Source organism: Oryza sativa, chromosome 3 (assembly GCF_034140825.1).
Source record: "Oryza sativa Japonica Group chromosome 3, ASM3414082v1".
NCBI lineage: Eukaryota > Viridiplantae > Streptophyta > Magnoliopsida > Poales > Poaceae > Oryza > Oryza sativa.
The window spans coordinates 18875516-18901538 of record NC_089037.1 but is presented as its reverse complement, the minus strand read 5'-3'; the positions used below and the strand labels follow the sequence as shown (position 1 = coordinate 18901538).

The 26023-nt window shown below is 44.7% G+C and overlaps 2 protein-coding genes across 2 annotated transcripts; both read left to right on the top strand.

Moving 5' to 3' along the window:
* The first annotated feature begins 7008 nt into the window (after positions 1–7008).
* Positions 7009–8106, top strand: LOC4333197 (zinc finger protein 36-like). The gene has a single exon (XM_015773623.3). The coding sequence runs from the start codon at positions 7149–7151 to the stop codon at positions 7809–7811; it is 663 nt and encodes a 220-aa protein (XP_015629109.1). The 5' UTR covers positions 7009–7148; the 3' UTR covers positions 7812–8106.
* A 4750-nt stretch (positions 8107–12856) lies between these two features.
* LOC4333196 (zinc finger protein 36-like) lies at positions 12857–13795 on the top strand. The gene has a single exon (XM_015761071.3). The coding sequence runs from the start codon at positions 12983–12985 to the stop codon at positions 13583–13585; it is 603 nt and encodes a 200-aa protein (XP_015616557.1). The 5' UTR covers positions 12857–12982; the 3' UTR covers positions 13586–13795.
* Positions 13796–26023: the final 12228 nt, after the last annotated feature.

Below are 26023 nucleotides of genomic sequence, written 5' to 3'. Positions count from 1 at the left end.
CAGGATCGGCGACATCGACGCCTGCGGGTGCCGTTTCCTCCCTGGAGATGTTGTCTTGTGGATTCCCCCCCCCCCACTTTTGGGTGAAAACCCAGTCCAGTTGTTGGGCGGGCATCGACAGCGGCTTATGTCGTTGTTCACCTCCTTGGAGGCTTCGCCTTAAGGTCTTGCTCTTCCATCGGTCTTTTGTAGTTCGTAGTCATTCTCTCACAGGCTTTTTATGTCTTCTGTATATGGTTTTGCCAGTTTTCCTCTAGCAAACCGTGCAGTTGTATGATTTTTGGGCCCGGTTTTTCTTATAAACAAGGTCAACTCTCTTTTAATATATCCTGTAGAACTCCTACCATTTACTGTTTAAAAAAAGAGGCTACCAATATAGCTGCAGTACTGTAATTGTTTTTCCTCTATGGCAATCAATAAATGCAAACTTAGTTGTAGAGTTTTTATACATGTAATTAGGGTGAAAATGGAGCGGATACGGACGTACAGATGATGCTCTTACCATATTTTTTTTGTTGGATTGGAAAATGAATACGAATAGATCGGATATGCAAACAAATACGGATTATCTCGAATACAGATAAGAATCAAATGTGATCGGATAAGAACGGAAACAAATATTTCTCGAAACAAGAAAACCACATAAACTTCTAATGGATACAAATAGCATCACACATAATTAGTTTGTTTTATATAAAAAGTTTAATAATAGACTAAACAATGTAATTATGTTCAACATTGTTGGTATAAATACATGTCTAATTGATATTATAACATATAATATATATAATAATTTTAAAAATAATTAAAATTTAAATAATATTAATAGTGTGGACTAGTGTTGTGAGACATTACTACAGATATGATTATCTTGGACGTGACCCCCAATAGATTGCATACGGGCCATAAGTGTCCCCGTCTACCATAAAAAGGCTTTCTCGTGTGGCGATTGATGGGTCGCATGCGATAATGCGGTTGCTTAAGAAGCCTGCATGCGACAATAGCCGTATTATCATAGGCGGGCCTCTTAAGGCGCCACATGCGATAATGCATGCAACCCCTTAAGAGGCCCATCTTCGATATACACCCATTATCGCATGCGGACATCTTAACCAAGCGCATGCACTACTATAAAAAAGGCACATACATGTCGGCCTTATAGGTGCCAGAATAGCTAAAACCGGTACTTATAATGCTTTTCCCACCTTTGCGGGCTAAGAACATATAAAACCGACACCTTTAAGGAACTGTAGGTGTCAGTTCTAGAGAAAACCAACACCTATATTATAGGTGCCATTTTTTTTTAAAAAAAAGTCAGAACCTTTAGTATATTATAGATGTTGGTTAATTAAAAATCGACACCTAAAAGCCGGCACCTATACCAAACCGAGCTGACTCGGCGAGCTGAGTGCCAGGCCGATCTTATCCACTCGCCCCTCCCACGCCTCTCACTCTTTCTCTCCCACGCCTCTCTCTTTCTTTCTCACTCACGTCTCTCTCTCTCGCGGCGGCGGCGGCGGCGGCGGCCACACTATCCCCTCCGCCAAATCCGGTGGGAGGGGAGGCAGCGGCCTCCGGCGATGGTGACAGCGGTGGCCTCCAATGGCAACAGGGGCAGCGGCTGTGCATCCCTTCCGCCAGATCCGATGGGAGGGGAGGCTGCAGCCTTCATCGACGACAGCGGCAATGGCCACGTCCTCCCTTCCGCTAGATCTAGCGGGAGGGGAGGTGGCGGTGGCTACAATGGGAGGGGAGAAGGAGGCTCGCCCCTCCTCTCCTCCTCTCCATCCGCCGATGGCAGCAGGGGTGGGGAAGGACGCCGACACCATGTGTTCAACATCGTCCATTGGAGCTTCAACGTCGTGTTCTTGATGTTTTTGTCCGTAGTCATGTGTTCTTGTATGTTGTTGATGTCTATGTGTTGTTTGATCTGGTTGGGGTGAAGGGGAGTTGTTCAATGTATCGGCTCGAGCCGATGCATCGAGCCAGCTTTTTTTTTTTGATTCTTGAGACCTCAAAGGTATCGTTTATAGAACTGGCACCTTTGATTGTTCTTATCAGTGCCGCTATCTGGGTGTCGATTGGAAAAATATATAGATAGGCAAGAACGGCTGCTATGTTCAACCATCACCTAAAAAAACAGTTAATCGAGCGCCGTCCACGTGCACGATTGCTGCTTAATTATTAGATTTGGATATGTTACCTTTCGAAACAAAAATATTGGACATTGGCTCGGGACTCTGATTGCTTTCTTCCTGACTCTAGCTAGCTTGTTCTTCGTTCGTGGTGCAAGTGGGATCAGATTTATAAACCAAATGTTGACTTTCCAGGGATTAACTTTACTTTTCTGACTACTTGGCAACTACTACTAGAAGGAACAAAACATACATTTGGCCGGCTAGCCAATCAACCATTCCATGTCATGTCGTCTTCTGCCTGTCGTGGGCACATAGATATGTACTACTACTACTGCTGCTGACTCTTCTTCGTCTCGTGTCGATCGTTGTTTTGATTTGACATAATCTCAAAATTCTGATCCATTCTAAAACCCGATTGAGTTAGGCCGTGTTTAGTTTTTTACCCAAATTTTTTTAAAATATACGGACACACATTTAAAATATTAAACGTATAAACTAATAACAAAACAAATTACAGATTCCGCATGTAAACTGCTAGACGAATTTATTAAACCTAATTAATCCATCATTAGCAAATATTTACAGTAGCATCATATTATCAAATCATGACGCAATTAAGCTCAAAAGATTCGTCTCGCAATTTACATGTACAGTGTGCAATTAGTTTTTTTTCCACATTTAATGCTTCATACATGTATCCAAATATTTGATGTGACGAAATTTTTAGAAGTTTGAAGAGAACTAAACACAACCTTAGATTTACTCATCGTCGTTTAGGAAAAAGTTTGACTATACCCATCGGATTATTCCCGCGGCGGATCTTGATTATATGAAAATTAAATATTTTTAGAAGTAAACTTGACAAATAAGTTTAGAATAAGTGATCTAAACCATGCAACAAAAGTTTTTCGTTTGGAAAACATATTTTTAGAGGCATACAGCAAACACTGATTTGTTTTACAACACAGGCATACAACAAGCATAGTTTACACGCGGACATCTGAAAGTAGTTCGTGTACTGAATTGTACCCATCTTTTAAGTTTGTGCACCACTAGTATAATTTACTTAAATATATAATATATTATTATAATTGTGTAGATAATTCACTATAATAATCCAGTGAACAATCTATTTCACATAGGGGTCTTAATTAGAAGAAATATGCTTGACCAAGCATGTCTGATCAGTTTTGTTGGTGCCTATGCTTGCAGCGGAGAAACTAATTAAAACCAGCTTATAGTCTAATAATTAATATATTTTTCCGAAGAACAATTAGTATGCAACAGATGGGTACCAATTTGATGAACATGCATATATGGTGACCACTAGCTAGCTTCACGTGCATAACATCTCAACTCTCAAGGGTTAATGAGTTAGCAAAATCCGGTGAGACGTGCATATGAATATTTAAGAGAATATATGTAACTACAAATTTTTATATGTGTGTATGTGTGTGTGCGCGTGTGTATATAAGGTGTAGGGCATCCACAATATAGTGCAAAAATAATCTATAAGTAATACAATATTTCATTCAGCCACATAGCAATATTGTGTAACTAGTCCATAGCAAAGAAATAACAAAAGCTACCCATAAACATATGAGTTGCCTATAGAGAATAAAATATGTTATTTGTTTCTACTTTCTCTCTCCTCCTAATACTATTTACTATCTATATACTCTCTCCAGTTTTATAATTTTTGACGTTTTGAAGAATGACAAGGTCTTTAAAATATATATTTGACCTTGTTTTTATATTATAATATATACAATAAATAAATGCATGTTTACTTTTATTATAGAACTTTAAAAGATAAATCTATATACGATGTTCTAGTTCTTTTAAACTAAATACTTTTAAAGTTATTGATAATCAAAGTTATTAAAGTTTGACTACAATCTTGTCCAAAACATCGATAATGGAACTGAATTAAGGGAGTACATTGTGAAGGTTACTATAGTTAAAGCTCATATATGTTGATCCCATCTATACGGACTACTTTTGTTATATACATTGTTGTTGCCATAAGGCCATGTACAACACGTGACCCTAGCTTGTGGTCTCACGACTCCACGTCGGAGCCGAGCCGAGCTGGCACGCCTGCTCGTGGTCTCGCAGGCGCGCAGCGAGCTTGTAGAAGAATCGAAGGAAGCACCGCGCCTGGGCTCGCGAGCCATGAAGCCACGAGCCAAACCCTCACGTTGGAGGAGTCGGAGCCCCAGGCGTCGCCTCGTCCGGTCCCCCCATGCAACTGCCCCAAATCCCTCGGCGGCGGCGCCAGATCCGCCGCCGCCGCCGCCGTGGTCGTCGTCGTGGTCGTCGTCGCCGCCAGATCCGCCGCCACCGGTGCTCTCTGCCGCCGAGCTCGCGCCGGAGAGGGGAGGGGAGCAGCCGGTGAGCTCCCCGCCACCAGATCCGTCTCCACCGCTGCTCCCCGTCGCCGCCAGACCCGCCACCACCGCTACTCCCCGCCGTCGACCTCGCGCCGGAGAGGGGAGGGGAGAAACCGGCAAGGGGAGGGGAGAGGAGAAGAGAACCGAGCGACGCGATGCGGCGGTGGAGAAAAATCGAAGAGAGAGAGAGAGAGGGGAATAAAAAAAAGAGGGGGATGGGAAGAGGCTGACAGTGGGTCCCAAGTTGTTTAGGGGTGTACATATATTTCTTTTAGTTACTGTAGGGTTCAAAATATAAAGTTTCAATAGGTTTTATAATACAAAGGCTGATATATAAATAGATAGGGACTGACATGCAAAATACGTTTTGGAGTGGTTTTCACTGTGGGTAGTGTGACCTTTGTGTGGTTCTATCCTACGTGGAGTCTTGAGACCACAGTTGCTTGTGGCTACCATTGTACATGCCCTAAGAGCCTTAAGTCTGAAAATGTTTTTTTATATACCTCATGATGCATGCTTGTAATTCACTTTTCCCCTGATGATAATAGAATCTCAGCAGAGAATAAATGAAATGAGACATAGTATAGTCAAGCCTACACACAGTCAAAAGCCGGTGACCCAAGCTGATGCACATGCCAGGGCCAACAAGCGTATGTAAACTATTCTCAACTGTATGAAATATTAATTCTCTATTCGCACGAAAAACGAGAATTAATTAATTAATGTGGCGTGAAACACGTGCTCCATTTGCTTTTTCCATTCTGCAGATTGGACCGTGGCGGTTGGAATTTGCCATTTCTGGGAAGTTGCGAGAGTATACGTTGTACTACTCCTACTACAACAACATATACACGACACTGGCCGGAACAACAAGTAGCACTGTCTGCATCTGAAGTCTGCTAGATTTCCATGCTTACGTATTTGTCAAAAGTCAAGTGTGCTGGCTGTGTGCAAGTACTAATAATCTACTACCAGTATTCCTGATCGCATTTTTTTCTTTGTTGTGTATGCATGTAGTCCATCGATCGCCCGCTGTTTGGTCAGTAATATAATCTACTCTTTGGAACTGAAAAGTATGTACTCAATTTAAATTTTGTACTAGCGCCCGTGTGCACGTTGTTTCATGGGCGCAAAACTTGACCTGCGCCTAATAAAGCAAAGACTGATGAAAAAACTGTTTGCGCCTTTCTACACGCAACGCGATCACAGCGATTTGATTTGTCGTACCGTAACTAATTTTGTGCTTGATCTCTGTTCATCACTTCAGTAGGGTGCTGATTTTTTTTAACCAGCTGTACGTACTTATGGATGCATATAATTAAGCTACAGGAGTAACCGAACTTTTCTAAGCAATAGAAAATTTTGTGGAAAAAAAAAGATTAGACACCTGGAAACAATACATTCCTTTGCATGGTGCGGTGTATAGTGGTGGTGTATTGCAGGTGATTTGCATGAGATCGACAGAGCAAGGTACATTGCACGCTGCTGTCTTCCTGATAGGATCGTTTTCTTCACGTTATTGAAATACGGCGCATCCGGCGTAATTCCTCTGTCCTAAGAAAAAACAAGATACTTTTTCTAGTATAACAAATTGGATAAGAAAAACTCTCATCAATACTAGATTGGTCTTTTGTGAATTCCCTCCATCCACAGAAAAATGAATCTAGCTAGGATTGGATATGATACATTCATATTCATAGTATTAGTCCGATAATATGTTGTTTTTTATAGGACAGAGGGAATATGTATTATCATATCTTGTGCAAAAAACAAAAAGTAGTAGTCTAGTCTAGCATCCACCGTTCCACACGATACGGACTCATCGTTTCGCTTATTCGTCGAATAAGTCAAACGGTATATTTGTAAACGAAAAATAATTTGTGAATAAAACTTTTATATATGTGTTTTTAGCGATCTAAAATCAAAGATTAAAAAATAAACTTCGATGAAAAAAATCTCAAATCCAGTTCTAAATTCAAGATTAAAAATTTAAATTTTAACTGATAAATATAAGTATAAGCGAAAAGATAAGACCTTATATGCAACTGGCCGCCTACTTGGCAAACAGAAAGTACAGGTTCATCCCACTGCCTGCCTACTTGGCGCATGCCCAGGTCAGGTGGGTCGACCGTCGACGCCAGCCAAGTACTCACGTCGCGTGCGAGCAAATCGAGCTGCCCACACCAAAACCACGCCCGTTTTTTTATTTTCAACCGTCTTTTGCAAGTTGCGCCCGCGCGAACCAACGTAGCAACAACATACGGCCGCTGCGTTTGCGTGCCGCTGACCACTGGACTAAAAGCCAGCCCACACAGGCAGAGGCAGCCGCATGTTTGCTTTGACTACGCACACGTACACGACTTGTTCACTGCCATATGCCTCTCCCCAAACGTGCGTGCGGCGTCGCGTCGCTCTCGATCGGTTTGATTTCTCTCCATCCCTAACTATATATGCGCCACCGCGTGCGAGGCTAGCTCATCATCCATCCATCTCCCTGCAGCTACGTACTGTACTTGTTAGCAATCAATCCCATCAAATCATCCACCGCTCGCTGCTGCTGCTACGTACTATACAGCTTGATTAATTAGGTTTTACGACGACGGCAACGGGGACAGATATGACGGCCGCCCTGCAAGCGCTGCTCGACCCGACGGCGCTGTCCTTGGGCCTGCCCACGCCGGCGATCAACAAGGAGGAGTACCTCGCCATCTGCCTCGCCGCGCTCGCCTGCACGCGGGCGGGGAAGGCCCTGGTGGGAGTGGGAGGCCAGCAGCAGGTGCAGGCCTGCAATAAGTGGCTGTGCCCAGCGCCCGCGGCGCCTGAGGAGCTCCGCTTCCGGTGCACCGTCTGCGGGAAGGCCTTCGCCTCGTACCAGGCGCTCGGCGGACACAAGTCCAGCCACCGGAAGCCGCCTTCCCCGGGAGACCACTACGGCGCCGCCGCCGCGGCGCAGCAGCTGGCATCCGCTGGTGACTCGAAGGAGGACTCGGCGTCGTCAGCGGCCGGGAGCACTGGCCCGCACCGGTGCACCATCTGCAGGAGGAGCTTCGCGACGGGGCAGGCGCTCGGCGGCCACAAGCGCTGCCACTACTGGGACGGCACGTCGGTGTCCGTCTCCGTCTCGGCGTCCGCGTCGGCCGCCTCGTCGGCCGTCAGGAACTTCGACCTCAACCTGATGCCGCTGCCGGAGAGCACAGCCGCCGCCGGGATCAAGAGGTGGGCGGAGGAGGAGGAGGTGCAGAGTCCACTGCCGGTCAAGAAGCTCAGGATGTCCAACTAATTCATCATACGCCATCTTGTAAAAACAAGAGATCTGCCCATTGATCGACTCTATTGAACAGAGTCTATTCTTTGATTTTTTTTTTCTTTTCAACTCACTAATTGTTTGGTTTCTGTCATCGAGTATGCAACAAGCTAAGCTGGTGACCATGGATCTTCCAAGATTGATTGTCGCCAAGGGACATATATGGTTCTAGGAGTGTTGATTCATTTGATTCTTTGTATATTTGTTCAATCTAAAAATTAATGTACTCAATCTGCTCAATATATATAGACGCTATATTATTACGACTCCATCTGCTCTGTTCATTTTCTTCATTTTATATTTTAATTTCCAAAAGTAAAATTTGATCATGATTTGTCAACCTAAAAGTATAATGTTTTCACACAATATTAGTTTTATAGCTATCACCAACGGTTCAAGTTTATAATCTAGCTTAATGTCCTTTTCAAATAAAAATATATACCATATAAGGAGGACACTTAATTACTTGATGTTTTAGATAATAACACCGGCTTTGGCGCAATTTTTTTCATCATTTTTATTTACTATATATTCATAAAATGTAAAATTTAACTATATAAAAAAGTGATATTTAGACATAGCTACTAATATAATTTTTAAATATCAAATTTAATAATGATATCACTGTGAGTCTCTATGTGGCCTTTGTTAATGGACAGATTAAACACAAAAGATTTACTTTAGAGAAAACAATTCAACGCTCAAGGAGGAACCTGATGTGTAACATGCAATATGACAACCGCAGAGTACTCTTTACACCTCTTTTTCACATGTCCCTTTGCTCAAGAATGCTAGAATTACACTAGCCCTAAACTGGAATCTAAACATGGAGTTCATAAAACAATATACACCACAAGAAACAACTTCTCACACACATCCTTCATGGAAGTTATAGCAATCGGGTGTTAGAATATTTGGAGCAAAGAAATGATCTCATATTGAACAATGTGCAAGTTAATTTCGTCAAATGGAAAGCAGATTTCAAGGAGGAATTTAGTCAGCATAAGCATAGAGTAAAAGAATTAGACAAACCCTTCTGGCAATCATGGATACACAATGTTACTTAATCTATTCTTTTTTGTAATCTCTTTTGTAATTTCTTCCATTTCTTCTTCTTCTTTGTAAATCCTTTCTGTAATCTTTTGTGTAAATTTTATATCATTTTTAATATAGCACAGTAGAAGTTTATTCTGCTGTTTATACCATCAAAAAAAATCTAATTTAATATTTTCCAACTATTGAAAAGTAATATTTTGAAGTCCGGTAGCACACGAAAAACTCATATGAAGAACACGCAACAACCTAAATTTGGTTCCTTCTAATAAGTGTGTTTTCATTCCTGCATTTCAAATGTTAAAATTCTAAACCAATTTATTTTATTAACTCCATCTTTTGCTCCTCAGCTTATCAGTCGCCACCAAAATTTAATGTTTTAAACATAATTTTAGAGTTTATTTTGATGTTTATAGTAGTTTATTTTACAGCATTGGCTTTAAGTCACTAATAACACATATATAAAATTTTTCCACAAATAATTTTTTAGCACCATGGCTTATAATCAGCTATAGATTTTACAAACATTGTAAGCCTAACACAGACTTCCAAAAATATGTTGTAGAGGGTGTTTGGCCTGTCCAAAAGTTCAGGCAAGCTTCCATGTTTTCAAAATTTACCCTAAATCATGTCCCCTAGCTATTCACCTTCCTTGATGAATATAGTGGCCAGACCATAACTTTTAAGGGAGAGAAGAGCGTGGGCTAGAGGCTCAATGGGTGGATGCAAGGTGTACACCGGGATCAAAGGGGGAGAAGCTAGCTAGGGTGGTAGGGAGTGTAGAGTTGGGAGACAATGGACACAAAAAGGGAGTTGTGGCGAGAGAAGGGGAGAGAGGAGAAGCTAGTTAGGTATGGGATATGGTTGCGGCAGTGTTGAGATAGGCGAAGGGGAGTGAAGAAAAATAGAGAGGGCTGATAGTTATAACTCTGGATCATGTTTAGATGCTAGTACTCCCTCCGTTCCAAAATATAAGGCACAACCACCCTTAATCTAAAGACCAAGAAATAATTATTATCATCTTGTAGTTTGGATCATCACAATAAATATAATGCATGCATCCAATAGGATTAAATAACATGAGACTGGAGGATTTAAAAAAGTAATAATTTAATGGAGAAGATGTCATAGTTAATTGCATGCTTGCATGCATGCCTTATATTATGGAACTTCTAAGTGGTTGTGCCTTATATTATGGAATGGAGGGAGTATAAAATATGTAATAAATTTAAGCTAGAACATTAGCTTTGATCATGTTGTTCAATATAGAGTGAATGATCCTCTAATAAAATTATCTGCAAAAATATTTTTACTGATGGGTGCAGTACGTTTTGAGAAGCTCTCATCATGCAGCAGCCTTAATCATGGACGGTGTTTCCAGAACCATTTTTGATACACTTTTCTGAGACGGTTATAGGAACGCGTATATGTAATGAGGCATCTCTCGTATATGTTGCTTTTCCTTTTACAGTGAGTAAAAGATGGCAATAAGACGGAACTTGTGGATGTGGTCAGACAATTATAACACGCCCATAGTTGATCTCAAGTGAGTTTGCTATATACGGCGGGGCCCACTCCCGTAACCCCGTTCTGATCTACTACTTGAAAACTTCCTAGCAGCATCATATCCGTCCTTGTTGACTGATGTCACTTTCGTGAACCCTTCGATCTATGAAAAGTCAAGTACTATATAAGTTTAACAAAACGTGCCACTCCCAAGTCCTAAATAGGAGCAAATTAAATTAAAGCAACAGGTACCACGATGCTAGCTATATATAAGACGAGAAGAACGTTAACACTAGCTAAGCCGCCATGCATGATTTGTACATGTTTTATGCATGCGTACAAATATGAAATATTATATTACAGTCGTCAGAAAAGTGCTCCGTTTTTTTGTTAATTGGGAGTAATAAGTATTGAAAGCAAAATATGCGTCGCCACTAACTGTGCTAGCTAATTCCGGAATACCTTTTGCTATATTTTTCATTATGCAGATTAGATGGGCAATATTGTTCATTGGATACGATTAATCTACTCCCTCCATTTTATAATATAAGGTTGATCAAATTTATTGAAAACACAGTAGTATTTTCAACACAAAACAAACATATTATTAAAATATATAATGCAACTTTAGATTTAATAAAATTAATTTGATCTTTTAGACGTTGGTATTTTTTTTAAAAAAAATGATCAAACTTTAAAAAATAATTTACTAGGAAAAAAATCAAAAATAACTGATAATATAAAAATGAAGAGTGAAGTGCATGGGCGGTCTCTAAATTTGTTCAGGTGTGTCACTAAGGTCTCTGAACTCTCAAAATAAATTTTTGAGTCTCTCAACTTGTCTTATGTATCATATAAGTCCAAATGAGCTCTAACCCGCTTTGTGAGAAGACGTGGAATACCACAGTGATGGTTACGTGTCAGTGGGATCCACATGTCAGACACATAGAAAAAAATGAAATTTAAAAAGAGAGGAGGGAGAGAGAGAGAGAGGAGAAAATGATGTTTTTAAATTTGAAAAATAAATGAAAAAGGAAAGGAGAAAAAAAATATGTTCTTAATTTTTTTCTATATGTGACTGACATATGGGATCTACTGACACATAGGCATCACGATGGCATGCCACGTCAGCACACGTAGAGGGTTGGAGCCCATTTAGACCCACATGACACCCGAGATAAGTACGACGGATCCAAAAATACATTTTAAGAGTTTATGGACGTAGGTGACACACCCGTACAAGTTTATGGACCACCCATGCACTTTAGTCTAAAGTTTTTTTTGAGAGGAACTTTACTCTAAAGTGAACAGAGTATATCGCAAGTTATTTTGGTTTTGACTTTTGCGGATAGCTCAATTCCAATGATTTATGGATTAACCACGCAAAACTTCAAAGTACGGCAGAATGATTCCGAAGGTAAAAATGACTGGTCATACATTTCTAATCAGTAATAAGACATCAAAACTCAATTTAAATGGCACGTGCCAGTTAGTGGCGACGCATGTTTTTCTTATGTAAATTATCAGAGGGTATAGACGTTTGACTAAATTAGCATGCTTGCTATTCGTATGCTGCCGAAGGGAAACTCTTAGCATTGGAATTCAGGGCACAGAAAGCAGTACATCACCGAAGAATTCGAATTAGGAGGGCTCCTCAGGATTGGAATGGTTACATTCGTTTCATTTATCCGTTGAATCTCTTTATGGATCGCTCCAAAGTGTAAATAGACCAAATCGAATCAAACCATTGAAACCATTCGATTCAAAATGACTCACATGTATAAATGATTTAAATTGTATATATACTTGCTTCTCTGTATACAAAATTTAACTAAATCTAGCAAGTTATATATTATAAACGTGAGTTTAAAAATTTTGAGTCCAAGTTTTACATACATGCATGTACTATGAATTCTTGACCTATTAGTAATGCTTAAGGATCCCAAATGTATAAATGGCTCAAATTTTTACAAAGTTATTTTTCATTATAACAAATCATCCTTAAAAGAATTAACTGAATTTGACAAGTTTTTATAATAGTGTAAAAGTGAGTTTAAAAATTTTTAGTCAGAGTTTTGCACACATGTAATATGAATTTCTCGGTTTATAAATAATGCAACTCATCCATTTGAACATCGATGAATAACCTATAAATATAATAACTCATGGTGGATTAAACATATAAAACAATATGGATCAAGAAACTCCATAGAAATGGTTTAGGTTAGATCCATATCTTAACCGTTCCGGACAAAAATCACCATCACTATATTATAAATTCATTGTCCGGCCCGACACAACAGGATGCATTCATGGATGCGTGCATGCATCTCTTTCAAGGTTCACGTCCGCCCTCGTGCTACTTTGACCCATGACTACTTCTCTCTCACGCCTTTCTTCGTCCATGCATCTACGGATCTACCAACTCTGCCACACAAATATATATACAAACAAGCATTGATGCATGTATTATATATATGTTCGATCACTCCCACACAATTCTCCAAACCAAGAGCACATAACGTATCCAGGGCAGAGCAGCATATCGATCTTAGAATTAGCTTTCAGTTCACGCGCATCATACAAAAATGGTGACCAACATGACCCACGATGACTACGTCTCCCTCTGCCTCATGGCGCTCGCCCAGGCGGGCGTCGGGGGTCAGTGGCCGGCGCAGAAACAGCAGATCGACATGGCACCGCCGGCACCGGAACGCGAGCTTCTTCGGTTCCGGTGCTCCGTCTGCGGCAAGGCCTTCCCGTCGCACCAAGCGCTCGGCGGGCACAAGGCCAGCCACCGCAAGCCGCCGACGGCCGCGTTGCCCATGCACGTAATCGACGCGCCGCCGCCGCCGTCGGCCGAGGACACAGCCTCGTCGTCGACGACGACAACAACGTCGGGCGGCGGCAGGCACAGGTGCTCGGTTTGCCACCGTACCTTCGCGACGGGGCAGGCGCTCGGAGGGCACAAGAGGTGCCATTACTGGGACGGGCTGTCGGTGGTGTCGGTCACGGCTTCGGCGTCAGGTTCCGGGTCGTCGAGCGTGAGGAACTTTGACCTCAACCTGAAACCGGTGCCGGAGACGGTGGCCGCTGGCGTCAGAAGGTGGGGAGAGGAGGAGGAGGTGCAGAGCCCTTTGCCGTTCAAGAAGCGCCGGCTGTCAAGCCCATCATTGGAGCTTAATTTATAGTAGCATCTTAATTCATCCTAATTCCTTACTGTCCAGAAATTCATTCGTTTACTTTTTTTTCTTGTTAAAGCTATCCTTTGTGATTAATTATCTCTTCGACCGTCTTTATATTCGTGACCAAGGAAGAAATAATTTCTGAATCATGATTGATGAAGCATCTCCATTCAAGAGTTAAGTTTATGATGCCCCAAGTTGATATTGTCGGCAGTATTACCATATGCTTTTTTCTCCAATTTATATCTACTAGAAAAAATATCTATGCGTTGCAACGGGTGAAGGTTATCTTAATCTTATTATTGTTATACGGTTTAGCTAAAGTGAAATTCATTGTAGGAATTTGCTTGGATATTGTTTTTACAATATCATGAGCTACAATTAAGAGTCCGATCGTCTTAAATTAGCATGCGAGTTTTTTTAAAGAGATTTCGTACACGACTCCTTCTATATATATTTCCAAAAGTAAACGAATTTAAAAACCTACTCAAATACAAATATGTAAAAACGAATGAACTTAAAAACCGACTCAAACACGGATGACGTACCAAAGTACCGGTAAAAACATCTTCAATTTTTATAATAGTAGAGATATTTATATCTATACCTAATTAAAAAATACGTAAGGCTTCCGCAACCCCTTCGACTATCCGGCCCCTCCCTCCCGCGATCCCCCTCCCGCCCCTTCTCTCTTCTCTCCCTCCCTCCCTCCCAGTGCCCCTATCTCTCCCCCTCCACAGCAGCCCCTCTTCTCCCTTGCGCCGCCCCTCCTCTCCCTCCTCCCTCCTTCCCTCCCGGCACCCTCCCCCCATCTCTCCCTCGCTGCACATGCTCCCCCTCCCTCTCGACATCTCTTCTCCCAGGCGCCCCTCCTCTCCCTTGCGTTCCCTCCCTCTTACACATTCAAGAAAAACAGAACCTCCTCGTTTGGGAATATGTTTTGATGTATGTCACACCCCAATCCGACACCACCGTACAACGGCACCTGACAGGAGCGTGTCGTAGGAATAACGACGCGAACCGCTTCCTACGAAACCGCGATCTCAGTACCAGTCCCAGGACATAGTGCTGGTACCCACGGTGACAAATATAAATCATTGCAAATCCTTAAAATAAATAGAGGACTTATTTACCTTAACTTAGGTTGCAGCTCAGACAGCCCGAGAATGCAACCGACGACACGGAAGAGGAAACTCCAACAACAACAGCAGCAGCGGAACCAACGAACTAACACCCAACACCACAGGCGACTGCTGGGAACCAGGACGAAACCCTAATCTTCACTTCACTTTACTTCACGACGGAGGAACTATATATATTTATATAGAGCAAGGGTGAGTACTTTCGTACTCAGTAAGTCACAGGAATTTAGGTGTTTGATGCAAGCTTGGAAGAGAGGCAAGGTTGTTTTGCAAATCCTTTGTTTGAAATCCATTTTGAAACCACTAAGTGATCTATTTCTTTTTGAGTTTGGATCGAAAAGAGACTCGTGTCTCGATTCGACTTAAGAGATGCTTTTCAACAACTTAAATGGTAATGTACCGACCTCCCGGGTCAGATCATTACTTCTTGGCTCCCAGAGCCATTTCACTTGATTAAGCGGCTCCCAGAGCCTTATTCAATTTCTCGGACTCCCAGAGTCTAGCTGCCCAGCAGCACAACATTCCGCTTCCACTCGGGAAGCCTAGTCTATGATGCCCGTCGACATCCCGAATCACACAGATTCATTTCTGACCACTCAGGTCATCCATCTGCCACATAGGCTGATTCTGGTTACGATTCCCAATACACAACAACATTTCACAAAGCACAGGCAAACATATCTACGCAACGGGAACCACCTCACATCCGCCCATGACCGTGGGCACGGCTGTTCGAACAGTTAGTTAACCTCTGCAGAGGGGTACACTTTACCCACAAGACACGAACTTACTCCAGACACTGGCCGGTGTCAGAGGTTCGCGACAAACCCTTTCCAAGCCAACCCAGGGTTACCTCATGCCACATAGAAGGATCAAGTCCTCACGTAAGTATAGGCCATTTTAGGCATTCACAAATCAATTCCAACCACCTTGATCGGTAAGTGAGCAAGCTTCTTGTCCTTGCCTTACCAAGAACCCGGTTTGTCCGACCCCGCCCCGGCGTTCCCAACTATTGGCATGCGAGGTTTCCCTGAACCGACTAGTTACTTAGCCAAGGTGTCCCATTCCACCTTGTGGTTGCACTTTGATTATGCTCGATGAGTTTCCCACAGGAATCGGTTCTTATATGCGAATACGGGACAATGCCACGTAGGCACGGCTCCCGCATCGCGAGTTTTCGCAATTCATTTTATTTTCAAGCACACCGACACATGTCCGGTTTTCAAGGCTTCACAAACCCATTTCCCAAGTTTTCGACAATCAACGGTGTATGCGGGATATTTGGTACACGCGCTCAGAGAGCACGGATACCAAGGTACCACAAGGGTGGAGAGACAAGGAATCAGGGTAGTACAGCCTACAGGGATTAGTGCGACTACTGAGTAGGTCCGTCGGTTTGGCACGCAAACCGAGGCCAAGCAAATTAAGTGTGTGATTCTAATAATGCAAGTTGCAAACAAGATAATAATGATTTTCCAATTATAGGAGCAATTGGTCAAAGGGTGACTTGCCTTGCTCAAGGTCTTCACGAGGCTTCACGAATCTTCGAGAAAACCCACGATCGACGAAAATCCGGTAACCGCAACTATATGCAAACAATCAAAACCTAAACAAAAGACCAAAAGAAAGACCATATTTAGACTAATTAATAGTGCCATTAAATATATCTCAATTTTACAGAATTATTGGAAGTGGAACGGGGTCAGTCGGACGAGCGGTTGAGAAGATAGGAATTTTGGAAGGTCAATGGATTTTTTTGGATAAGGAAATGATTTATCGGAATTTTCTGGAATACGAGGAATGGTTTATGGAATTTATAGAAATAATATTCTCAAGAATATTATTGACAGTCACTGACGTGCAGGACCAAGGGAAATGATTTATGGAACAAAAGGAAAAAGGATTTATTAAATCCCTTGGAAAAGAAAAGGGATGAGGGATGCGAATTGGACTTGTCTCGGGTGGCATTGGTGAGGCCCTAAGAGATGCGCGAGCGCGGCCGAGGCGAGCGGGCCGGCGCGCGGGATGGAGGCGGCCCAAGGCCGAGCGAGGCGCGGCCCACGCGACGCAAGCTAGTGGACGCGGTGGATTGGTGGACCGGGAGACCTTTGACCGGTCTCCGCGGGGCCGGGGCGGCTGAGGTGGCATCCACGCGCGTTTGGCAAGACGAAGAACATGGTGGGGGCTCACCGACGAGAGAGGAGTGGCGTCGGCGGCGCGGATGGAGTCGCGGCGAGGCGGTCGCGACGGCGGGGCGACGCGGCACCGAGGGTGCACGGCCAAGGAAGAAGAGAGGGAGAGGTGGCCCCAGCGTGGATGCCACCTCAGCCGAGGCATTAGTTGGCCCCAGGAAATCGAAACCCCTGAATAGGATGGCATTATTTGAGTACAAAAAAACTATTTGTGAAAGTTAAGGTGTCGTAGTCCCCTTTAGCTTTAGTTTTGCAAAAAATCTTTTTGTGTCCAAAAGTAGAAGTTAGTTGTTTATTTTGACTTTTATCCTAGAGTAAACCTGTCTTCACGCCCAGTTGAAGAAAGGTGTGCTCAAGCCTCTAGGAGTCTTAGTTAAGCCCTCGTTGGTAGGCAAACCCTAGCTCTGTCACTCGCTCGGTAGGAGTTGTGGTGAACTAGTGCGTGTGTGAGTTTTGTTTGGTAGTCTGTGTTCAGGTGTTAGACCAGTTGGGCTACCGGCTGGAACACACCACCTATGTCTTATGCAATTTCGAAAACCGTTTTGATCTAGTGTTTTGTTTTTCTTCCTTTCTTATCCCATTTCTGGTTCTGTCAGATCTCAGTCCTTCTGAAGCAGATGGCACCTCAACCAATCTGTCAGACTTGTGCCCTCAACTACCTTGGTTCTAACGAAGACCCAGCTTTGTCAGAAAATCCAAATCAACTAGCTGAACAAGTCACCAACCAAGTTGCCAAGACTGATGACACTGTTCCTGGACCAAACAAGGAAGTTGCAACCAGAAATCAACACTTCTCAATGGATATTTATCAGATTCTGGCCAATCAGACTCGGATAAAGCCACAGAAATTCAAGGATTGCAATCGGTAGAAGACACTGATACCAATAAAGAGAAGAACAAATAATTCTTAAATGTGATGATTACAGGGATGAAAACCCCACTTCGAGCTCATGATTACCCCAACTTTCAGAATTCGATCGACAAATCCTTGTTACAAGAATATAGCACAGTTAAAGAAGGAAGTGGTCACAAAAGAAAGACCTCGCCATCAGAAGTTGACATGCAAGATGTTCCACAATGTCAGACAATGCAACCTTGCCAAGACATACCCAAGTACCCTACCCTCAAATCAAAGAAGATCAGACACGTTCCCGGTCTCATATGCTTCATTTGCCACGAAATTGGCCATTACATGAGACACTGCCCCCAAAAACCCTATATGGATGCACTACTACAAGCTAATATGAGAACCTCAAGGACGCCCTTCTATCCCCAAGGAAGCCCGAATTCGCAAAATGTTAATACAGTACGTCCAACCTCCCCTGACGACAAAAGAGCAAAAGCATCCTGTGACATGTGCCAGGACATCCAAGAAAAGAAAGAGATGCAGGAATACAAGAAACGCAAAGTATCGTCGGTAGAGATTCAAGAAAGAGAAAGTTCACGTCAAAAGAAAAACCCGCCAGTGCAGCACAATCAAGGAGCATCTCAGTATCCCAATAGTTCTGGTTATATGCCTCGTTCGACAGTGTCAGAATCTAGTCAGCACGCCACAATGATCAACAGTAATAGCCATGAAGGAAGCAACTCCGTATCATGCCCTCCACCTTCAAAAAGACGTGGCTATAAGGCAGGAGTCGAATGTTTCATCTGCCATGAGATGGGACACTATTCGTGGGATTGCTTGCAGAAAGTCAAGTCAAAGAAAGTACAACCAACAACAAGCCTTCCTAACGTATCTGGACAAAAAAAATTCAAAGCCACCAAACAATGGATCTGTCTCGTTAACCTCACCGCCTGTTGAGCAGAATCGTCTGAACCAAGTGCAAGAGGAAACAAATGGAGAAGTTATGAATCTCAAGCAAGTTGGAGAACAGAATGCGCAGAAAGAAAGAGACCCACAGTAAGCTGAAGCATGTTAAGTGAGTCAGAGTACCAGACCGTTTTGTGGCGAGTATGCAGTCTCGAGATAAAGAAAGATTAGCAGAGTATGAAGCTAAGAAGAAGTCTGAAGATCCCCTTTTGGTTTCGTGTGTGTAGGTCCACCTTCGAATCTTGGGGTCGAGATTCTTGTAAGGGGGGTGGATCTGTAATGCTCCGCTTTTTGGGAATCGTTAAAAACTAGTTCGGCAAAATCTTATATGCGAAAATTTCCGTTCTTTGTGTGCGAGTCTAAGTTGTGCCAAGATCTCAATTCAAATCCATCCTTGATCCCTCTCGTCGCCATCAAAAATTGCCTCCTTGAAATTCCTCTTCCGACTCAAGTCTCCAAATCGAACTTCGAAATTCAATCGCAGCCTTTGAATCCTTTCCAAACACTCGCTCCCAATCCCCAAAAATATCAAACCCTACCTTGAGTCTTCCTTGATTCCTCCCTGAACCCTCGACTTCGAATATCGAATCTGAATCCAAATCCAAACTTCAATTCTCAACAAACCAGCCTTCTCTGTGAAAGTCTAAATCGCCTCCCTCAAGTTTTGTGGGCCGATTTTGTCCCCCTCGGCCCATCTCTCTCTCAGCCGTCCCCTCCCTCCTCCGCACGTGCGCCGCACGCGCGTGTGCTGAGCCGACGCCGAGCCAAGTTCTCTCTCTCTCTCGTTCTCTCGATCTCTCTCCCCGTTTCACTCCCTCCCGGCGTCGATCTCCCGCCCGCGAGTTTGAAATTGGCGCCGTTGCTTCGCGCGCGCGCGCCCGTGCGGTCGCCACCGTGGTCAGCCGCCTGCGCCACGTTGCCGCTCGGCCCCGCTGCCTGCCGCGAGCTCTGCAGCGCGTGCCCAAGCTGCTCCACCCGCGTCCGTCCAAAACCGAGAGGCAGATCCCTCTCTCCCGCTTCTCTCCCTCCAGAAATAGAAGGGGCAAAGCCCCCTTTCCACCGCCTTTTCTCCCTTTTTTCCCTCTCCGGTTTGACCACTCTCTCTCCCGCCCTTGTCCGCTTGCGCTTGGAGGAAGAGACGCTGACGACGGTGCGCCGCCCCCACCTTGACAGCGCCGAGCTGCCCCTCCCGCGCTCGCGAATCAATTTCCACCGCCTTCGCCGCCCCTTGCATCCTCGCCGTCGCCGCTTTCGCACCGCCCACGAAACCGCGCTGCCGCCAGCCAAGCCCCAGCTCGCGTGCGCTTCCTCGCCTATAAAAGCCAAGCCGCTTTCCCGCTCTCCCTCTGTTCTTGCCACCATCACTGCCTTGCTGCCACCGTCCTCGCCTCCCTCAGCCGTTGCGCGTGCCGGGAAGCCGGCGTGCGCACGAGGAGCCGAAGAGGAGCTCCGGGCGCCACCTCTCCCTCTCTTCTTCCTCGGCCGTGCACCCTCGGTGCCGCGTCGCCCCGCCGTCGCGACCGCCTCGCCGCGACTCCATCCGCGCCGCCGACGCCACTCCTCTCTCGTTGATGAGCCCCCACCATGTTCTTCGTCTTGCCAAACGCTGTGCCGCGCCCACCGCCGCACGCCATAGCCCGCCGCACGCCACGCCATGCCCGCCGCCGCTCGACGTAGCTCGTCGCGCGCTCTTGCTCTGTTCCGGAGGCCGCCTCTCGTCGCCAGCCTCTCTCGGCGCCGCCCGTGCCCTCTCGACCGGTGGAACGAGTTCGCGACCTCGCGTAGACGCTCCCACCCCGGTGAATCGAGCCCCGCCACTCCGACGAGGAATCCCCTTTCTTGCTCGCCGGTGGTTGCCACCGTCGCAATCCGCCGCCGTCGGCTCCTCTCTCGCCAATTCCTCGCGCCACCACACTCCCCGTGACCCCTTGCACCAGCCCAGACCGCCACCCCAGTCGTCCGCCCCCCTTTTGCGCCCGCGCCGTCCGCTCTGTTTCCGTTGCCACCGTGCGCAGTCGCGCGCCGCCGACGGCCAGACGTGCGTCGATTTCCTCTCACCGCCATGCTTCCGGGGATCCCTTTGACCTCCCCCTGGCTGCCCCAAGGCCGCCGGCCTTCTCCCTTGCCTCCGCGCCGTGTCACCCCTTCCGCCGCCGCTTAACGCTGTCGTGCGTGCGTTGCCAGTGACCATCGGGTCCCGCGTAACCGCGTGCGCATCGCAATTCCTTTCCGTGTCAGCTGAGCCCGAGCCCGCGCGCCCTTAGCTCTCCTCGCGCGCGGCCACGTCGGCGTGCTGGCGAGATTGGTCGCCGCCGCCAACCGCCGTTGTTCCTTCCCCAGCTAATCCGCTCCATTGAATTGTTTCCCCTTGACCTCCTCTAGCTGCCGGTGTCCACCTCTCTCTCTTTCCCGCCGCCGTTCGCCGGATTGCGTCGCTCACCGCCGGCCGTCCGATGCCATTCCCGGCCTCCTCTCCCTTCCCCATCCTACGTGGCGTCCACGTGGATGCCACCTCAGCCGCCCCGGCCCCGGGGAGACCGGTCAAAGGTCTCCTAGTCCACCAATCCATCGCGCCGCCTTGCGTGCACCCGGCCCGCGTGAGCCGTGTCGCCGCCTTGTAGGTCCCGCCTTGCGCCCGGCACGGTGGACCACGTCCACCGGCTTGCGTCGCGTGGGCCGCGCCTCGCTCGGCCTTGGGCCGCCTCCCTCCCGCGTGCCGGCCCGCTCGCCTCGGCCGCGCTCGCGCATCTCTTAGGGCCGCACCAATGCCACCCGAGACAAGTCCAATTCACATCCCTCATCTCTTTTCTTTTCCAAGGGATTTAATAAATCTGTTTTCCTTTTGTTCCATAAATCATTTCCCTTGGTCCTGCACGTCAGTGACTATCAATAATATTCTTGAGAATATTATTTCTATAAATTCGATAAACCATTCCTCGTATTCCAGAAAATTCCGATAAATCATTTCCTTATCTAGAAAAATCCATTGACCTTCCAAAATTCCTATCTTCTCAACCGCTTGTCCGATTGACCCCGTTCCACTTCCAATAATTCCGTAAAATTGAGATCTATTTAATGGAACTATTAATTAGTCTAAATAGGGTCTTTCTTTTGGTCTTTTGTTTAGGTTTTGATTGTTTGCGTATAGTTGCGGTTACCGGATTTTCGTCGATCACGGGTTTTCTCGAAGATTCGTGAAGCCTCGTGAAGACCTTGAGCAAGGCAAGTCACCCTTTGACCAATTGCTCCTATAATTGGAAAATCATTATTATCTTGTTTGCAACTTGCATTATTAGAATCACACACTTAATTTGCTTGGCCTCGGTTTGCGTGCCAAACCGACGGACCTACTCAGTAGTCGCACTAATCCCTATAGGCTGTACTACCCAGATTCCTTGTCGCTCCACCCTTGTGGTACCTTGGTATCCGTGCTCTCTGAGCGCGTGTACCAAATATCCCGCATACACCGTTGATTGTCGAAAACTTGGGAAATGGGTTTGTGAAGCCTTGAAAACCCGACATGTGGTGTCGGTGTGTTTGAAAATAAAATGAATTGCGAAAACTCGCGATGCGGGAGCTGTGCCTACGTGGCGTTGTCCCGTATTCGCATATATGGACCGATTCCTGTGGGAAACTCATCGAGCATAATCAAAGTGCAACCACAAGGTGGAATGGGACACCCTGGCTAAGTAACTAGTCGGTTCAGGGAAACCTCGCATGCCAATAGTTGGGAACGCCGGGGCGGGGTCGGACAAACCGGGTTCTTGGTAAGGCAAGGACGAGAAGCTTGCTCACTTACCGATCAAGGTGGTTGGAATTGATTTGTGAATGCCTAAAATGGCCTATACTTACGTGAGGATTTGATCCTTCTATGTGGCATGAGGTAACCTTGGGTCGGCTTGGGAAAGGCTTTGTCGCGAACCTCTGACACCGGCCAGTGTCTGGAGTAAGTTCGTGTCTTGTAGGTAAAGTGTACCCCTCTGCAGAGGTTAACTAACTGTTCGAACAGCCGTGCCCACGGTCATGGGCGGATGTGAGGTGGTTCCCGTTGCGTAGATTTGTTTGCCTGTGCTTTCTGAAAAGTTGTTGTGGATTGGGAATCGTAACCAGAATCAACCTATGTGGCAGATGGATGACCTGAGTGGTCAGAAACGAATCTGTGTGATTCGGGATATCGATAGGCATCATAGACTAGGCTTCCCGAGTGGAAGCGGAATGTTGTGCTGCTAGGCAGCTGGACTCTGGGAGTCCGAGAAAATGAATAAGGCTCTGGGAGCCACTTAATCAAGTGAAATGGCTCTGGGAGCCAAGAAGTAATGATCTGACCCGGGAGGTCGGTACATTACCATTTGAGTTGTTGAAAAGCATCTCTTAAGTCGAATCGAGACACGAGTCTCTTTTCGATCCAAACTCAAAAAGAAATAGATCACTTAGTGGTTTCAAAATGGATTTCAAACAAAGGATTTGCAAAACAACCTTGCCTCTCTTCCAAGCTTGCATCAAACACCTAAATTCCCGTGACTTGCTGAGTACGAAAGTACTCACCCTTGCTCTATATAAATATATATAGTTCCTCCGTCGTGAAGTGAAGTGAAGTGAAGATTAGGATTTCGTCCTGGTTCCCAGCCATCGCCTGTGGTGTTGGGTGTTAGTTCGTTGGTTCCGCTGCTGCTGTTGTTGTTGGAGTTTCCTCGTCCGTGTCGTTGGTTGCATTCTCGGGCTGTCTGAGCTGCAACCTAAGTTAAGGTAAATAAGTCCTCTATTTATTTTAAGGATTTGCAATGATTCATATTTGTCACCGTGGGTACCAGCACTATGTCCTGGGACTGGTACTGAGATCGCGGTTTCGTAGGAAGCGGTTCGCGTCGTTATTCCTACGACACGCTCCTGTCAGGTGCCGTTGTACGGCGGTGCCGGATTGGGGTGTGACAATGTACTCACTCGATTGTGTTCACCACAAGAGTTCACCGCTGTCGTTTCTCTCTATCGCAACCATGTTGTTGTCGGCCGCGTTCAGAATTAATGAATTAGATTTTTCATATGTGGGCTAAAAGAAGTTCTTTCAATTACTAACTAATTTCAGTTGTTTTTTCATTTACATTATTAGTTTTAGCACTATTTGATCCACTAAAAATTATTATAACTTATAGATTTCTCTATATTAAACTATTTATAGATAAATTTTGATAGTATAATTTTCCTGATATTGATCGAATTATCGTTCTGAACCCAAATGGGTTGCCTCCTCACATGCTAAAGCTCAAACTTAATTATCCCATCATATTGCTCAGGAATATCGACCTAGCTAATGGACTTTGCAATGGCACAAGATTGGTGGTGCGAGGATTTCAGAGAATACCATTGATACAGTGATTGTGCTAGGACAACATTCTGGTACACGGGTTTTCTTGCCTCGAATCCCACTAAGCCCCTCTGATGATGAAATGTTCCCATTCCAATTCAAAAGGAAATAATTTCCTGTAAGGCTTAACTTTGCCATGACGATAAATAAGGCACAAGGGCAAACAGTACCAAACATCGGCATATACCTACCCGAACCAGTATTCTCTCATAGTCAACTATGCGTCGCGCTTTCTAGAGCCACTGCAAGAAAAACACATAAAAATCCTTGTTGTGGAACAAGACAATGATTCAAAGAAACGGAAGAGGCTTTCGGAGCACAATACCATATCAAAGAAAAGAAATAATGATTCTGACCAAAATATTGATGGGACATATACAGAAGTGCTCACAACATAACGGTTGTTTTTTTCTTTTGCTGTTAGAAATTTAAGTCAAAACCTTGTGTACAAATACACGGGAGAAAATCTTGATATATTTTTTTAGTAGTCTCTAGTTATGATGCCTTGGTATAATATGTCTTGATTAAACTACAAATATGAATTGGTGAATCATCTCTCATTTGAAATTCCAATTTGCCTCGAGCGCCCTAGGAGCAAAATCTCAGTTCGCATCTTGGTCTTGCCACGAACGCGTGTCGGCGTCACGCTGTAGCGCGGTCTTGCTACGGCTGTTGGTATTTCTTAACGACATTATTAGAAATATAATTCCCAGCAATGGCGCAGAAATACTCCTGGTATATTATGGTTACAGAGTTCATCCGCAAGCGCACGGATATACCATTGTTGCATTTCACCTGAGAGTATTCCAAGGGTATCGTATTTATTTTATCCCGTGGAAAGATCATGTAGGGAGAACATTGACTAATAATTTATATATTACTTGTGATAATCATATTCTAAGCAGGGGTTAAGATAATCTAAGGGTAGAGTGACACAAGCATTAACTACTCATTCTCATACTATATTATCTAAGCTAAGTGGATAGAAAAGAAAAAGACAATCTATTCATATACTTCTAATATACATAGTATACATACATCCTAGTTAACTGATATACTAGCTAATACCCTCTATCCGATACCCTCCAGGTACTTCGAGAAGCCACCCCTGACTGCCGAGTTGCTTACGACAGCCCATCATGACCATACAACCGGGGCTAATTACGGAGGAATACCCTCCCCAGGAAATTAACTTAGGATTATATACCGCCGCGGAGGAATACCCGTACTGAGCTGTCACCATCAGCGGCCCACCTCTCATCCACAATATATAACCCCAAATAATGATATCCCGTAATCTAGACACCATGCCTAAACTACCAGATAATACTCTAATATCATCGTCATGACATAGAGTAATTGAATATGCAAACATTATACCCGCACCAAAACATCTCCCAGATAATATATATATATATATATATATATATATATTAAGTATAACATAAACATAATGTAAAGTAGACATTCATATACTCGGAAAGTATTTCAATACCAATAATGTATAAAGAATAGTATTCTAATAAAAGTACAAAACTTACAAAAGAGAAGAGAAAAGCTACTATAGCCATACCCGAACTCTTCCAAAGGCTTCCGGACTCTTGATTTCTACTCTATTCCTATTCCACCAACTAGATACTACTAAACTAAACTTGAGAGAAATGAGAGAGCTATTGCTTGAGGTGTGTGTTGAAGTGAAGAGAATGAAGTCCTTATATGGAGGTGGTTATGACGGTTGTGAAAGGGGAATTGTCCGAAGTGTCCTCCAACCGTCATTGGGATGCAATCCTAGACGTCCACGCCAAACCCTGCATCCAACGGTGCCAGGATGGGTTCGGCCGAACCACCAGGTTCGGCCGAACCATGGGCTGGGCCATCCTGGTCCATCTTCGGCTGGCAGCCTCCTCTATTGCTTCACTTCGTAGACTTGTGAAT

Coding starts and splice junctions, on each gene's coding strand:
- LOC4333197 (XM_015773623.3), top strand. CDS start 7,149: ATGACGGCCGCCCTGCAAGCGCTGCTCGACCCGACGGCGCTGTCCTTG.
- LOC4333196 (XM_015761071.3), top strand. CDS start 12,983: ATGGTGACCAACATGACCCACGATGACTACGTCTCCCTCTGCCTCATG.